An 18,255-nucleotide genomic window follows, 5' to 3' on the forward strand; every position below is an offset into this window, starting at 1 on the left:
GTACACCGCGTACAACACTGCAGGCTTTAACAGGCGAAATCCCTTTGGATCCATATTTCAATTTTTTCTATGAACATCTATGGAGGCCATCTTGAATTTGATCATCAGTTGAAGAACTATATTAGATCTTGATTTTGAAAACAGGTAAAAATGAAATTTAAGATGACCACAACATATGTTCATAGAAAAAATGAAACATCGTTTTACTTTATGATTTTATTATTTTTGTGTTTATAAGCATTGTTGCAATGATCCCACTCATCTACTGCATTAACATAATCTACCACCATATCTCTATAAGCAATATTCGTCAAAATGGGTTTTTAGGGGGTGGGATAACATTGTATACAATATCTCAGCCCCTATTTAATATATTTTCATTTTGTTTTCTGTATAGGATAGCACAATGGTTAAGGCGGATTGTGATTTGCAGTTATAGTGGTTTTATTACCAAAATTCAATGGAATTAGTGTCTTACCTACTCATAAGATTTGCAAATGAAGTAAAAAACATGATTTTTATCAATGTTTTCATTGACAATTAGAATTACAGTTAAATGAAACAAACTGTTTGCCAAATTAATATAACAACATATAATAGTATAATGACTTAATAAAAATGTCAATTGATGTATTTTTCCATCACTTTATGCAATTTTGACCCCGTGAAAATTCACGCACACACCAAAGAAGCGGAAATTGTGGCGATTTGTGGCAATTGTTAGAGTTCATTATATCCTCTTAACCTACTTTTTTCTTGTCATTGTTTAGGTAATCGGAAAATTAGTTTAAAAAGAATTGTAACTAACTGCCATCGCCTATTTCCGAATACTGTGGATTTCCTCCCAGTAACATGAGAAAATACTGGGAAATACCTCCGTTGTCGAAGCTTTGGATGAATAACACGTGCGACGATTTTATTCAATGTTATCGTTAAAAAGCTCTGAGATCAATAACATTACACTAATCTTCCCTGGAGTATTTTCGTACTTGTAACATGCGATTTTATTGAATAGAAATGGGCTTAAAATTACCAATAAAAGTGTCAATTTTTCATCTATAAGACGGATGATGAAGCAATAAGATGTGTTTTAGTTTTATGACAGCTGATTCTGCGCTCAGAAATATTTAATCTTTGTGACAGATGATGAAGCAATAAGATGTGTTTTAGCTATATGACAGCTGATTCTGCGCTCAGAAACATTTAACCTTTATGACGGATGATGAAGCAATAAGATGTGTTTTAGTTATGTGACAGCTGATTCTGCGCTTAGAAATATTTCACCTATATGACGGATGATGAAACAATAAGATGAGTTTTAGCTATATGCCAAGCACCAAGTAGTGTAACAACAAGTACCATCTTTTAGCGTTTATAGGCGATGAAATTTGCACAAGTAGTCAACACCAGCATTCAGGATCTGGTTTATTTAGAAAGGAGAGCATACATATAGCAACAGTGTGAAGTGAAACACATTTCTATTTGGAGTTTATAACATAATCACATGCCCAATAAAATGACTTTGGAACAGTACATATATGGCGGAAATTATATGTAAATAGTCACAAACTATGACAGACGTCTTTGATGTTCAGACACATATTTATACTGATCATCCAGCAATTGGGGCGGAACATTCTCTTCTCTGTTGGGAATAGCTGTCACATATCAATAATATATGTAGTTCATCTTCCACACAATCACGACCTCCAGCATGGGAGAATACAAAGACACGTTCTTTATATGGAGTCTTTATATGATGGCTACGTTCAACTGCCAAGTCTGATGTCCTCACACTGAAACCTCGCTACTAGTATTATTTTCAATAGATAAGGGAGAAGGTCACAGGTAAATTAGGTTTCCAAACATGGTCAAGATTTAAACCAAGCATTAATAAAAGTTAATGAAGCGCCGAGGGAGTTAGCCAATACTGAAAGAAGCACTCTATAATCCCTTGCCCAGGCCATCAGTGTAAATTAGTTTACTGAAGTTGTTGGTTACTATGATAAACTAGGCATGGTTGTGTGGTATCGTCCACACCTGGAACCCTGCAGTTGTGAGGTGAATGATCAGAAGTCACACCCACTCATCAACATCCTCTGCCTTTAGTTAAGCCTTCCGCTCTTTGGCTTCTTTGATGGCCTTCTTCTCCTTCTCGATTTCTGCGTTTGTCGGCTCAGGTGGTGGAAGAACTGCTTTCATCTCTGTTTCAATTCTCTCTATTCTGCTCTTCACCTTTGTGTCAAATTCTTTCTGCTTCTGTGTAACTAAGACAGTGGCGGCTTTCGCTTGTGTTTCCAGTTCTGTTTGTCTTTTAGAAATTGCAGCCTTGTCTTTTTCCGGATCTAGTCCAAGCAACTCACCAAGATTTGCAACTTGATCCATCAAGTGCTTCTGGGAGACTTCAACATACATCTCAGCGAGGTTGTTAACCATGTAGGCCAAGGTGTTGGCATCGTTGGCTTGTACATAGATCATATCTCTGAGCATGTCTGACATGGTGTACTTCAGACGAAACTTCTTCCCCTCCTCAGCTGTTTGTAGAAAATTCTTCACATTTTCATTCATGCTGCACTTAATAATGTTGGATATTGTTTGGCAAAATCGCACCAATTTTCCCCACTGGATTCTGACTTCACCAATAGCCTTGATACCTCTCTTCAATAAGGCTTTGATCTGGTCAAAGTCTACCTTGTCCAGTTGGATCCCCGCAAGCTCGGTGATGTCTTCACTGACTTTCTCTAGCTTCTGGCTTTTTGCTCTGAAGTCATCTCTAACGATCTCAAGGGTAGATGAAGCTTGTTCAACCTTAAATCTGGCTTGCGCACTGTGTCTTGAAGAGGCTGAGTCAGATTGTCCTTGCTCATGTGATGACATCTTTGGGGTCGGCATCTGTAATGGCTTTGCTCCAAATGCTGTGTCACAAAACACTTCCAAACCTTGCATCTTTCCCTTAAGGTGATCTACCACCGCCCTCGCTTTCTCCACTTGCTGTTCCCTGCCTGTCAGCTGCTTGTTGGCAACCTTCAAAATCTGGATCAATTGAGACGCTTCCTCCTTGATGCCATCGAATTTGTCCCGGCACACTCCTGAGTAGGATGCAAGCGAACTAATGACGTCACTAAATGTCGACTCGACCAGAGTCAGTGTATCAAGTTCTTTCCCCTCAGAAAGCAAGACGAAGTTTTCCATGACGTTCTGTATGCAGAGAGAAATTCTTGGAAGCTCCAACATGAATGCTTCCTCAGACGTTCCTGTTTGGGATTGCATAGACGCCGTGCCCCCTGTCATCGCGAAAATACTTGTGGCGCCCTGGACTGGTGTGACAGCACATTTGGCTAGTCCCTCTACGAAATCCGTTCCCAGCATTTCCCATCCAGAGGGCATGGAGTCCATGGCTTTTTCATACGACTCCTGAGCTTTTCTGAATTGTTCTCGCATTTCTTTGTATTCCCCTAGCTTCTGGCTTTTTGCTCTGAAGTCATCTCTAACGGTCTCAAGCGTAGATGAAGCTTGTTCAACCTTAAATCTGGCTTGCGCACTGTGTCTTGAAGAGGCTGAGTCAGATTGTCCTTGCTCATGTGATGACATCTTTGGGGTCGGCATCTGTAATGGCTTTGCTCCAAATGCTGTGTCACAAAACACTTTCAAACCTTGCATCTTTCCCTTAAGGTGATCTACCACCGCCCTCGCTTTCTCCACTTGCTGTTCCCTGCCTGTCAGTTGCTTGTTGGCAACCTTCAAAATCTGGATCAATTGAGACGCATCCTCCTTGATGCCATCGAATTTGTCCCGGCACACTCCTGAGTAGGATGCAAGCGAACTAATGACGTCACTAAATGTCGACTCGACCAGAGTCAGTGTATCAAGTTCTTTCCCCTCAGAAAGCAAGACGAAGTTTTCCATGACGTTCTGTATGCAGAGAGAAATTCTTGGAAGCTCCAACATGAATGCTTCCTCAGACGTTCCTGTTTGGGATTGCATAGACGCCGTGCCCCCTGTCATCGCGAAAATACTTGTGGCGCCCTGGACTGGTGTGACAGCACATTTGGCTAGTCCCTTCACCAAATCCATTCCCAGCATTTCCCATCCAGAGGGCATGGGGTCCATGGCTTTTTCATACGACTCCTGAGCTTTTCTGATTTGTTCTCGCATTTCTTTGTATTCCTCTTCAGCATGTTGTTTTCTTTCTTCTAATGCAATCTTGCGCGTTGATTTCACTTCAATGTCCTTTTCAGCTTTCCTGATCTTGTCATCATATTCCCCCTTTGTAAATGTGCAGGCCTCTTGTAGTTCGCATATCAAATCCATGACGTCAGAAAACTGTGTTTCCACTTCTTCTGCCTTTACGATGCAGGTATCAGTAATCCTTTCTATGTTAGCCAAAATATCCGGTACCAATTCTTGTATTTCCTCATCAGATCCCCCAATGATAAACTGCAAAGATCATATGATCACAAGGTACAATATCTTTACTACATGAATAGTGTCAGTCATAGATATACTTCATAGATCAAATAAGGGATCGCATGACAAAACAGTTTGGGTATACTGGTCGCAGTCAATGTTTTGTGCTAAGAATTATTCGTGGTTGAATGTACCCAAACGCATCATATTCACAGAATATTTTACAGTAAGGATGCTAGGATAATTTTGTCTGTCATGCGTCGCCCTTGATGAAAGGGAAAGATTGGAAAATAATACTTTTTAACAGTAGTCATCATTGAGAGTAGCACACTTGTTTGCTTGTTTGTTGTTTCTAATGATATCATCAATCAGTAAGGGTGATTTCAAGTTTAAAGAATTTGCATTGGCAAATTGATGATGTTAAAATATGTCTGATCCCAAGACCTTTATGCAGAGCATGCTCGGATAATGCCAGGCAGTTGTTTAATCCAAGAGGGCCACAATCGGTACTAACATTAATTCTACAAGTGATATATTGGCTGTAACACATCAGTTTAGCATACAAACCCGACGATTATTTTTTTTTTTCCATTTTCAACTCATTTTCACTCATCTTATTAGAGTATAATGGGATTGATAGATGTGTCAAGTGTAATAAATGTATAATATGATCTCAGTACCTTCTGATAAGTTGATCAGGACATGGAAATGATATCAAAAGTCAATATATTTTATATCAAAAGTCATTATATTTTTAACCTTTTCGTTTATCATACCGTTACTCAATGAAACTTTCTGTATCTACCTTCACAGCATTCTTGACATGGCGAGGTATCTGCAGCGTAAGAAGGCGGATCTGGTCCATGTTTTTGTTGGCACAGTTGAAGGCTGTCCATCCCTGGTTGGCGACCTGAACAATGCTTGTCCTCAATGAATCAGGGTACTTCGTGTATTTGAAAGCAGATCTGTCCATGTTTTCTGACACCAGCGAGACGTCCTTGTCCAGTGTGACGAGCACCAGTTGGCCCAGGAGACACACCGACAGAGGGGCCTGGCTCAGCATCTCCTGCTGAAGCCCGAGGACCAACATCATGTCTTCCTGCAATTTCTTTGAAAGTTATATTAGCAAAGAAACAACACTTAGTCCAGATGACAACAGTAATTCTTTGACCTTTTGAATATTTTATTAAATTATTAAATTCTTTTATCACAGACGTTGTGACAGGGAATTTGTCTAATCTCTATGTTATAACTTTCTCCGAACCATCACACCTACATAACATTTCAACTGATATAACACGTCTCAACTACCCATCCTTGACGTAATATTGCCGCTAATTGCGACTATGCTTGTCTGGTCCAGAGTGGTCACCTGGCTGATGGCACGTCATCATAACCATTGGGCCATCTTCAGTCCGCCGTGACTATTGCTGACTGTGATATTAAACAACATTCAATGTAGTAACTGACATCCACAGCTTAGAGAGTGGAGTTGTTGTGGATCATCTACAACCACAAGATGTGACAATAAAAATATTTACCTTTGCATCGGTTGGGCTCATCACGCTTTTCTCTGCCTTTGCAATGTCCTGTCTGCTAACATCCGCCATGGCGAGTACTCTTCTTATCTAACAATAATAATAATAATAATAATGATAATAATAATGTCAATTTTGATTTTGTTTATGGTTCTGTAATGCCTGACGGTATAGAAATGAGTCTCAACCAAGGATGTGCCATATCAAACCAGTTTTTGCAAGGAGAGGCTATCTGAAGGAACACTGCTTCGAGTTTATGTAGTGTTAACACAGCTGTCCATCCATGGAACGACCCAGAATATGCAGAGACGTCATGGAAAAAGATAAATATAAAATTCTTTGGAATTGGCCCGTATACAGCCTCAGATCTACCGAGGCCAACAAACCTGATCTTGTCCTTTTTTATAAATCCGATGAAATCATTTATATCATCGAATTTTCTCTCCCTTTTGACACTCATTTGATTGACAAGATTCAGGAAAAAATGGCAAATATGCGGACCTCGCTTTTGAAATGTCACGCTTGCATCACAAGTACGAAGGTGTCCGACTCCTAATTGTTCTCGGTGACTTAGGTTTGGTACCCCCCAATCTGTTGTTTGACATTGGGAGAGTACCCGGGTTTGCTGCCAGGAATTACGGCCCTCCTAACAATCTGGCTAATGCAGAAAGCTGCATTGTTTGGGAGTCTTCACATTCTCCGAAAAGTTCTGGATGGGTTCGACTAGGCAGCGCTTCCTGGGAGAAGTCCCATTCGCTGTCTGGGCTGCGTGTAGAGGAGGCAAGGGCCCTGAGCTGATGGTAAGCCTAGCCAGCCTGACTGTGCCAGGATAACCCAAACCCTCTTTGCTGCATTACCAAAACGCTTCTCTTGAGAGGTGACTTAATGGATCGGGTTATCAAACCCGGTGACATCATTGAATGCATGTCGTCTTATCCCAGTTGTGAGGATCGATCCCTATGATGTCAATCATTGGATTGTCTGGTTCAGTGATGATAAGCAGACCTCAATCATATAGCTGGAATATTGCGTTAAACGACAAACATACAAAACAAAATAAACAATCTCAAAACAACAGTGGTAGACAACGATATAGCCTTACATTGTATGTAGATGGTATTCCAGACAAATGTGTGTAATCTGTAATGAATGTAATTGGGTTTATAAGGAAGTAATTCACCTTTAATCGCTGTGTATCTGGCTGCACAGGATCTGCTAGTCTGCGGTTCGAATCCCATCATTCAGCTTCTAATTGCTCTTAGTCTCTTATAACTGTAGCTGTTTTCACTGCGATATTCTTGTTCGACCTGTCTCAGCGTTCTTCAAAAGATGGCTAATAAGGTTTAACTGTACTTCTTTCTATACAAAAAGACCCGTGAAGATCTGGGGTAGAATAGGTTTTCAGCAACCCATGCTTGCCGTAAAGGGCGACTATGCTTGTCGTAAAAGGCGATTAACGGGATCGGGTGGTCAGGCTCGTTGACTTTGATGAGGCATGTCATCGATCCCAATTGCGTGGATTGATGCTCATGATATTAATCCCTGGATTGTCTGATCTAGACTCGATTATTTATAGACCGCGTCATATAGCTTGAATATTGCTAAGTGCGGCGTTAAACAACAAACCAACCAAACAACTATACAATAAACGTGAAATTGGTCATGTCGTTGAAGACGATGTTACTTTAAAAACGGCTAAACCTCTTCGACAATATGAAAAAATCACTCGCTACTGAAAGCATCATAAGCTGCCAAACCACGTTTCGCACCACGTTGCTATAATTGAACAATTGAACAATAACAGCACCACGAATTGATGTGGTTTTGTAACGATCCATACATCTACGTCCAGTGTCCGGTACTAAACATTGTTGCACAATTAAAAAGACAAAACTATTTTTATTCAAATAAATCATTTTAAAGTTATTTTTTTACAAATGCATTAGTTTACAAGAAGACACAGTATGTACGCCGTGTGTAGTGGGTTTGAAACTTTACACGGAATAAACCCCCACATTGAAGGGTGCCGCTTACAATCGGCGCAACAGTACAACAGTAGGCAGGGCTTTGGGAAGCCATTACATTGCACAACGCAATTGACGATGTCAGAATGTTTCCCTTCACCAGTCATTTCCACCTGCAGCACCAATAGCCTTGAAAGCAGGGCGCGAGAGAACCTTAATCCACACGTCCGATCTAGTGACCCCTGCTTTCTCTAAGCTGTCAACCAAGCTCTTCAAGGGTTCTCCAATCTGTGCTATTTCATACATTATTTTGGTTTCATCCCTTAAGATCTCGGCTCGTCCTGCAACCATGCTGAGAGTGTGAATAACCTTTCGCATCTTAGTCAGACTTGTGTTTTGCTCTGTTAGGTAATCCCTGCTGACTTGAATGTAGTCCTCTATCTGACTAATCTGACGAGCAACATTCGCTTTTTCATCTGTTTGTCTTCGTAACTCATTTTCAGTTTGCTGGCAATCATTTGTCATCGCTGACAAAGTGTCCTTTGCGTTAGAGAGTGTTGATCGAACTGAATTCAGGCAGTGTTCGGCATTCTCCACATCATATTTAAGAGCTGTTTCAGAGACAGCCAGCGTTGTCGCTCCGACAACGGGGATCCATATCAGCGCCAAACCAGCTGTTCGTACGTCATTTCGATGCTTTACAGCTCTTTGGAACTCTTCCCTCGCTGTTTGAACGCTTTGCTCTGCTTTTTGAACATCCTCTTCGGCACTGGAAACGCTACGAGTCTGCTCCTGTAAGTTGCTTCTCATAGCATCAAGTGATGCACTCAAGGCTGCTAAAGACACGACAAGTTGCTGGTGCTGGCTCTGCTTCTGTGAAAGCTCCTTGGCGAGACAGATTTTAGTCAAAGTGTGGATATGCTGTTTAAGCTCTCGTTCAGCGCCTAAAAATGCCTCATACGCATTTTCTATCACACCCTTAACGTCCTTTGATCCCGAGTCTAGTATCGTCATGAGATCATCAATATACTGTACGCCAGCCTCGAACTGTGACACAACCGCTGCAGGAACAGGTTCATGTACTGGTTTGCACAACGCTTTGCCCATTGTCTGAAAAATGTGTTAGTGTTTGCTTTACTTTAGGGATTTTATTAAGCTGGGTATCATTGAAAATATTATTTTAATTATTAACAGTACATGTGTCAGTCGCTATGGAAAATAAAATGTGTGTTGTGTTACATGTCAGTGCTACTTCAAGATAAGATCCCTGAAGATCCGGGGTAGAAAAGGTCTTCAGCGACCCATTCTTGTCGTAAAAGGCAACTATGCTTGTCACAAGAGGCGACTAAGGGGGTCGGAAGATCAGGTTCGCTGACTTGGTTGATGCATGTCATCGTATTCCAATTGCGTGGATCGATGCTCCTGATGTCAATAACTGGATTGTCAGTCCCAGGGCCCACTTGCACAAAGCGATCTTAGCACTACGACTATTGTAAGCCTACGTTAAAGTATTGGAGTTACGATCATCTAAGCGCAAAGATCGCTTTGTGCAAGTTGGCCCAGACTCGATTATTTAAAGACGGCCGTCATATAGCTGGATTATTGCTGAGTGTGGCGTTAAACAACAAACAAACAAAAACTTTAAGATTTCATTTTAGGTCGAATATAACTTTCTTTTCTGTTAAAGACCATTTTGGTTGTCAGATGTAGTATAGAACACTTCCCCTCGGGTGGTACTGACATTAAGGACCCGTGAAGATCCGGGGTAGAATAGGTCTTCAGCAACCCATGCTTGCCGTAAAAGGTGACTATGCTTGTCGTAAAAGGCGACTAACGGGATCAGGTGGTCAGGCTCGCTGACTTGGTTGATACATGCCATCGATCCCAAATGCGTGGATCGATGCTCATGATATTAATCACTGGATTGTCTGGTCCAGACTCGATTATTTACAGACCGCCGTCATATAGCTGGAATATTGCTGAGTGCGGCGTTAAACAACAAACCAACCAACTAATACTGACGTTAAGATCCTCCTCCGAGGGGAAGTGTTTTATCTTACTTATAAACCAAACAAATACTCTTAACCAACATTTAGCAACATTTTTAAGTTTCATGCACTTTCCATGAACCTTTGGAAACGGATGTAATCTCCCCCTTGCTGGCGTTCATGGACTTAAAGGGTATTAATACAAGCTTTGAGAATTATCGGCTCCTCTGTTTCCTTGTGGTTCACTCACAAGGCTACAGATACTAAGGTTGTAATTTCGATCCATGGAATCATTAAATCAAAGGTATATTTGGATGTAAAATCGGGGAATCTTATACATAAAACGCAGCATCTACATTATCGATTGAGAGCCAGACAAACTATGGCTTGAAAGCATGAGCAACGATGCAATCACACAGCCATCATAGGTTTCAACGAAGCAAACAGTGGAAACACCTCAGTAACTGTCATAAATGAAAAAAGTATATGTTGCACATTATTAAAACAAAATTTCAATATTAAACAAATGATCGTGAAAATCTTAAATGTGGCTCGATTTAACTCTACAATCATTGTGCTATAACATCACACCAAATAGTGATCATTTATTCAAAAGGAAATGTAAGATTTCCATGTTTTTCTTGCTTTGAAGCACCGTCCATGTGAATGTATGTGTGTTAGACGTGGAGGTGGAGGTTGGCAGAGGTGATGGAATTATGGTGAAACCGCCATCAAGGAGAGACAAATCTGACTACAACCTAGATAGCATTTTAATCCATGGTTTCGTATAACGAAATGGGGGTTGATCTTTTCCTGCGTTACTGTCGCTGATAATAACTTTTAAATTGTCATTTCCGTCACGATAACAGCGTTCTGTCCTTCGTATTAACATGTGTAGATTATGTTGTCAATACATAAATGTCGAAATACTGGCTTTTCAGCAAATGTGGTCGTCCTGCCTTCTACGCCCTCAGAAACATGCATGGGACGACCACATTTATTAAAAATGAAACACTGAACTTTAAATTGGTCCTTGAATTTTGAGAAAGAAATGTTAATATATACAGCAAAAATAATTATGAATAACGCGTGGCAGGAAATTGACAATTGATTTCAAGATTCTATCAGAAGGAAATGATGAATCCTTACTGTACACAGTCTCGACTATAAAGCTAACATGTAAGACTATCGATAATACCTACCTACACATCACGTAACTGACACATAAGACTATCGTTAACATTTACCTCCATATCACATAGCCGACATGTTAGACTATCGTTAAGATTTATCTCTATACGACATAGCCGACATGTTAGACTATCGTTAAGATTTATCTCTATACGACACAGCCGACATGTTAGACTATCGTTAAGATTTATCTCTATACGACATAGCCGACATGTAAGACTATCGTTAAGATTTATCTCTATACGACATAGCCGACATGTTAGACTATCGTTAAGATTTATCTCTATACGACATAGCCGACATGTAAGATTATCGTTAAGATTTATCTCCATACAACATAGCTGTCATGTAAGATTATCGTTAAGATTTATAATCCATAAGTCATAGCTGACATGTAAAAATGTCGTTAACATTTACCGCGATATGACATTGCTTGTGTTTTACCTACCTATCGTCAACATCTACCTACATATTACTCAGGTACCACGCAAGCATATCGTCAACATCTACCTAGTAGACATATTACATAGGTAAAACGCAAGCATATCGTCAACATCTACCTACATATGACACAGGTAAGACGCAAGCCTATCGTCAACATCTACCAACATATTACACAGGTAAGACGCAAGCCTATCGTCAACATCTACCTACATATGACACATGTAAGACGCAAGCCTATCGTCAACATCTACCTACATACTAGTATTACACAGGTAAGACGCAATCATATCGTCAACAGCTACCTACATATTACACAGGTAAGACGCAAGCATATCGTCAACATCTACCTACATATTACATAGGTAAGACGCAAGCCTATCGTCAACATCTACCTATATACTAGTATTACACAGGTAAGACGCAAGCCTATCGTCAACATCTACATGTACCTACATATTACACAGGTAAGACGCAAGCATATCGTCAACAGCTACCTACATATGACACAGGTAAGACGCAAGCATATCGTCAACATCTACCTACATATGACACAGGTAAGACGCAAGCATATCGTCAACATCTACCTACATATTACAGAGGTAAGACGCAAGCATATCGTCAACATCTACCTATATACTAGTATTACACAGGTAAGACGCAAGCATATCGTCAACAGCTACCTACATATTACAGAGGTAAGACGCAAGCATATCGTCAACATCTACCTATATACTAGTATTACACAGGTAAGACGCAAGCATATCGTCAACAGCTACCTACATATTACACAGGTAAGACGCAAGCATATCGTCAACATCTACCTACATATTACACAGGTAAGACGCAAGCATATCGTCAACATCTACCTACATATTACATAGGTAAGACGCAAGCCTATCGTCAACATCTACCTATATACTAGTATTACACAGGTAAGACGCAAGCATATCGTCAACATCTACCTACATATTACACAGGTAAGGCGCAAGCCTATCGTCAACATCTACCTATATATGACACAGGTAAGACGCAAGCATATCGTCAACATCTACCTATATACTAGTATTACACAGGTAAGACGCAAGCATATCGTCAACATCTACCTACATATTACAGAGGTAAGACGCAAGCATATCGTCAACATCTACCTACATATTACACAGGTAAGACGCCAGCATATCGTCAACATCTACCTACATATTACATAGGTAAGACGCAAGCCTATCGTCAACACCTACCTACATATTACACAGGTAAGACGCCAGCATATCGTCAACATCTACCTACATATTACATAGGTAAGACGCAAGCCTATCGTCAACATCTACCTACATATTACACAGGTAAGACGCCAGCATATCGTCAACATCTACCTACATATTACATAGGTAAGACGCAAGCCTATCGTCAACAGCTACCTACATATTACAGAGGTAAGACGCAAGCATATCGTCAACATCTACCTACATATTACATAGGTAAGACGCAAGCATATCGTCAACAGCTACCTACATATTACAGAGGTAAGACGCAAGCATATCGTCAACATCTACCTACATATTACACAGGTAAGACGCCAGCATATCGTCAACATCTACCTACATATTACATAGGTAAGACGCAAGCCTATCGTCAACATCTACCTACATATTACACAGGTAAGACGCCAGCATATCGTCAACAGCTACCTACATATTACAGAGGTAAGACGCAAGCATATCGTCAACATCTACCTACATATTACACAGGTAAGACGCAAGCATATCGTCAACAGCTACCTACATATTACATAGGTAAGACGCAAGCATATCGTCAACAGCTACCTACATATTACATAGGTAAGACGCAAGCATATCGTCAACAGCTACCTACATATTACATAGGTAAGACGCAAGCATATCGTCAACAGCTACCTACATATTACAGAGGTAAGACGCAAGCATATCGTCAACAGCTACCTACATATTACAGAGGTAAGACGCAAGCATATCGTCAACATCTACCTATATATGACACAGGTAAGACGCAAGCATATCGTCAACATCTACCTATATATGACACAGGTAAGGCGCAAGCATATCGTCAACATCTACCTATATACTAGTATTACACAGGTAAGACGCAAGCATATCGTCAACATCTACCTACATATTACATAGGTAAGACGCAAGCATATCGTCAACATCTACCTACATATTACATAGGTAAGACGCAAGCATATCGTCAACATCTACCTATATACTAGTATTACACAGGTAAGACGCAAGCATATCGTCAACATCTACCTACATATTACACAGGTAAGGCGCAAGCATATCGTCAACATCTACCTATATACTAGTATTACACAGGTAAGACGCAAGCATATCGTCAACATCTACCTACATATTACACAGGTTAGGCGCAAGCATATCGTCAACATCTACCTATATACTAGTATTACACAGGTAAGACGCAATCATATCGTCAACATCTACCTACATATGACACAGGTAAGACGCAAGCATATCGTCAACAGCTACCTATATATGACACAGGTAAGACACAAGCATATCGTCAACATCTAGCTATATACTAGTATTACACAGGTAAGACGCAAGCATATCGTCTACAGCTACCTACATATTACACAGGTATCGTCAACATGTACCTATGTGCTACTTGGAAATCTACCACCAAGGGTAGGCAACAGTGCAATATGATTTCAACTTACTGTTTTCTGTTGAGGACACGATAGGAATGAATGTACGAGTGAATACACACCGTCTTTTATACGCTTGCAAGTCGGTTTTCTGGGAATTGTTTTATGAACTGGAGACTTATGAATCATTGTCACGCTGCAATTGAACCCGAAACAACAGATATAAATGTATCCTTGTGCGAGGGTCACAGTAAGTAGGCTGACATTGTTTACTTGAGTGGCTGCGGGAGGGAGTAGGATGATTCTGTGCTTTCGTTTTTGATAACTTTGAGATGAGTGTTGTGCAGTTTGTGCAGTGAATGCAGTGCAGTTTGTGCAGTGAATATAGTTTTACGCCGCTTTAAGCAATACCCCAGCAATATCACGGCGGGGACACCGGAAATGGGCTTCACACATTGTACCCATGTCGGGAATCGAACCCGGGTCTTCAGCGTGACAAGCAAGCTCAGTGAAACTAAAACATTGACTTGTCAAATTAATGTATATATGACCATGCACATGTTCCTAGCCTTGCTCCAAGTCTGTACTTTAAATGATAAGTGCAAGGAGGTATATGTATAGTAATTCTACCCTGCTAGGCAAGCCTAGAAAAGCGGATAACACGGGACGCTAGTAATTTGTAGGGGGCAACTTATTATATGTATATATGTGTGTGTGTGTGTCTTTGTGTGTATGTGTGTGTGCGTGCGTGCGTGCGTGCGTGCGTGTGTGTGTGTGTCTCTGCTTGTACTAGTCCTAACACTTTTTTACGGCTTTTGTTATGACGCTGCCGGGGATCGAACCCCGGACCTTCCGTGCTCTACCACTAGGCCACAGAGGCGGTCTCCATTGATGACCATCGAGTATTGAAATACTGACAGTCACGCAAAACAAAGTCCACAAAAGTTGTTTTGATGGAAACGATGTTATCATGACCATAAAAACTGGCGATGGCTTTGGCTTTGGCTCACTCGAATCTGTTAAAGTGGAACCAGTGTGTGACCCAGACATTATTATTTAAACTAATAACCATTGCCTTAGAGACATGTGCAAGTCTAACATGGTCCAAATTTACTAAAGTCACATCGCCAACAAACCCCAAACGGTTCTTCTGTCGTGATACATTCTTCACACCATCAAGTTTCTGTGAACCCACTTATCACAAGATCATACTCCTATGTTTCGGCGTGACACTGAAGCACATGACAACTTCCCCGTGGGCGTTGTAAAGTGGGCTCCCCGGGAATCGTGTAGCCTCAGCCATAGGCGAGTGGGTATTTCCCATTTGGAAATCTTGACTGTAAACTCGACACAATTCTTATGTCATTCAGGGATTAATATACGTCTCATTTTCAGGCAATTTGGGGCAAAATGCTATTGGGATCTTTAAAACTTATTTTCTTTATTACAGAGGTATTTCAAAATTGGTTTTAACATTGACCTCCATGCAACATTAAGCATTAAAGCCTCTTCCTCTTAATTAGTCGACCTGTGAAGATCCGGGGTAGAATAGGTCTTCAGCAACCCATACTTGCCGTAAAAGGGGCTATGCTTGTCGTAAGAGGCGACTAACGGGATCGGGTAGAATAGGTCTTCAGCAACCCATGCTTACCGTAAAAGGGGCTATGCTTGTCGTAAGAGGCGACTAACGGGATCGGGTAGAATAGGTCTTCAGCAACCCATGCTTGCCGTAATCGGTACTATGCTTGTCGTAAGAGGCGACTAACGGGGTCTGGTGGTCAGGCTCTCCGACTTGGTCATATAGCTGGAATATTGCTGAGTTTTTATTTAGTCTAAATATATGTATCATTAATGTATATTTTATCGTCACGATATGGCTGAAATACTGCCGATGTGACGTTAAATATTAATTCACTCACTCACATGCAACCATGCACCGGTTAGCGAGCTTATTTGTCTGATATTTTTTTTAATCCAATACACCCAGCCTCCTTTTCCAGGCCCATTAAGCTGCATCACACTGTGAAAAGAGAGGGGAAGTATGATATCAGCTTACATCAAATACACAGACTGAAGTCAGTGATGGTATGCAATGGTTTCTGACAACAAACCTTCCTTCCAAGTCTCGGTTCAAAGGGGGCACGGGGAGCCCAGTCGTCTTAGGCGCCGCGATTCGCTGTGCAGAGTTGCGTCCCTTGGGCACGCCAGAAACCTATGATTGTGGGTTCGAATCCCGGTTCGCCCCAATTATGTTTCTAGGTTTGTCAGCACCATACCCGTGCTCGTGGGTTTCACCGAAGTGGTAAACGTCTGAGAGCTGCATCACTTCGGGCTTTCCTTCCACATTAAGCTGACACGCCGCGATATAACTGGAATATTGTTAAAAGCGGCGTTAAACCCAACTCACTCACTCTAGATCGGGCTGAATGAGACTGCTTTCGCCACTCTCCACACAGAGTCTGCAGGCTTGTCTACAGTTCATTTGCATAGAAACTGCTTTGTACCGGATCATATGCCATATCTTTCAACAGATTGATGGCTGTACCATCTCTACCGTAGGTCTTCTAATAATAAAGATTTACTCAGTCCATTTTTCTTGATAGTTTCTTTGAAATGTAAGCCTCAAATGAAACAGTCGCACTTGATCTCCTACTTTAAACTTAAAGGTTTTTTGCACAGACCTCTTTCGATTTGACTGGTTTCATAAACGTGTTGGTTGGTTGATTAACGCCGCACTCAACAATATTCCAGCAATATGACGGCGGTCTGTAAAGAATCCAGTCTGGACCAGACAATCCAGTGATTAATAGCATGAGCATCGATCCACGCAATTCGGATCGATGCCATGCACCAAGCAAAGCCTGACCACCGGATCCCGTTTGTCGCCTCTTACGAGAAGCATAGTCGCCTGATAGTCTGTTAAGATGTAACATAACAATTCATCCATACTACTAAACAGAAGTAAAACCGCTTGTCCATTCGGATCAGTCTGACCCAAACCATTCCGCTGATGAGTCAAATAATGCATACGAATCAAAATCCGTAAAAATTGCAATGGAGACATCATTAAATTTACCTGTGACGGAGACATAAAACTGATTTGTTATGTAGACAATATCGCTCGAGGCAGTGGCTGCTGGGAGCTGATTATTACCTAAATACCCCGCATAGCCTTCGGTGTTAACTATGTGACTGTAGACAGCTGTGCCTTCATCCAACAGATTATCGAGGTCAGTGGAACACGGTACAGACGCAAATAGATTTGAGCCATGGGACACAAAATATATGAGTGACCAGAGCTACGGCTGTATATTGAATTCCATTAAACGGTTCGAAATACTACAGCCTTGATGCAAATTCGCCGACACACTACTCCGATTTTGCTTTGACTTTGCTACCAAACGTTTCACGTGAGGCTATGTGCGGTGCACTCATTAAAGAAAACACGGAGGACTGGGTTAATTCAAAATACGGAATATAACTATTCCAAATATTTCCAGTGAACATGAGCATCCAAACAATCAAAAGTGTGGTATGTAGAATGTGGAATTCAGCCACATTGCATTTAAGTTGAGATGTCGTCGTTGTTCATGAATAAGCATATTCAGAACATATTTTATATTATGCTGTTATTTACGATCTCCGGAGTACAGTTCTTCTTTTGTATACACAGTGAAAATCAGAAAATTAGTCCTTGAGGAAAAAAGGACATCGGATTACACACGAATGGGCCAGAAACGGTCAGATGCATCAATTAACTACACAAAGACGATTTTGAAGTATCTCTTATTGCTGGAAAAGAATAGCATCAGCATTCCACGCACATGATTTGTATGTGGGACCGCCTAAAAGTCGGGCCAAGAAAAGTCGGGCCGGGCCGGGCCAGCGGGTAATACTAAAAATGGATTGCAGAATAATAAAACGAAACGTGCATATCTAGACAGATCTCAATTGTCCAGAAACGTTTAGTTTTGCTCATTTAATTGAGTTTGAATCAAAATGCATCTTCAGCAATGTAATAAACTGATAATTATAGCTACATACCGAGAGTCCACCCGGAAAAGTCAGTGTCTTGACTGTGT

At 41.0% G+C, this 18,255-nt stretch overlaps 1 protein-coding gene across 1 annotated transcript; it reads right to left on the reverse strand.

Annotated features, from left to right (window-relative positions):
* Nucleotides 1-1,438: 1,438 nt before the first annotated feature.
* Nucleotides 1,439-14,259, reverse strand: LOC139459103 (structural maintenance of chromosomes protein 2-like). Its single transcript, XM_071240548.1, has 4 exons — nt 14,246-14,259; nt 5,949-6,035; nt 5,213-5,506; nt 1,439-4,437 (listed from the first exon to the last, which is right to left on the reverse strand). Exons 2-4 carry the CDS (start codon nt 6,015-6,017, stop codon nt 2,110-2,112), a joined length of 2,691 nt encoding a protein of 896 aa, XP_071096649.1. The 5' UTR covers nt 6,018-6,035; nt 14,246-14,259; the 3' UTR covers nt 1,439-2,109.
* Nucleotides 14,260-18,255: the final 3,996 nt, after the last annotated feature.

Source organism: Haliotis cracherodii, unplaced genomic scaffold, assembly GCF_022045235.1.
Source record: "Haliotis cracherodii isolate W230 unplaced genomic scaffold, xgHalCrac1.p SCAF_13, whole genome shotgun sequence".
Lineage (NCBI taxonomy): Eukaryota > Metazoa > Mollusca > Gastropoda > Lepetellida > Haliotidae > Haliotis > Haliotis cracherodii.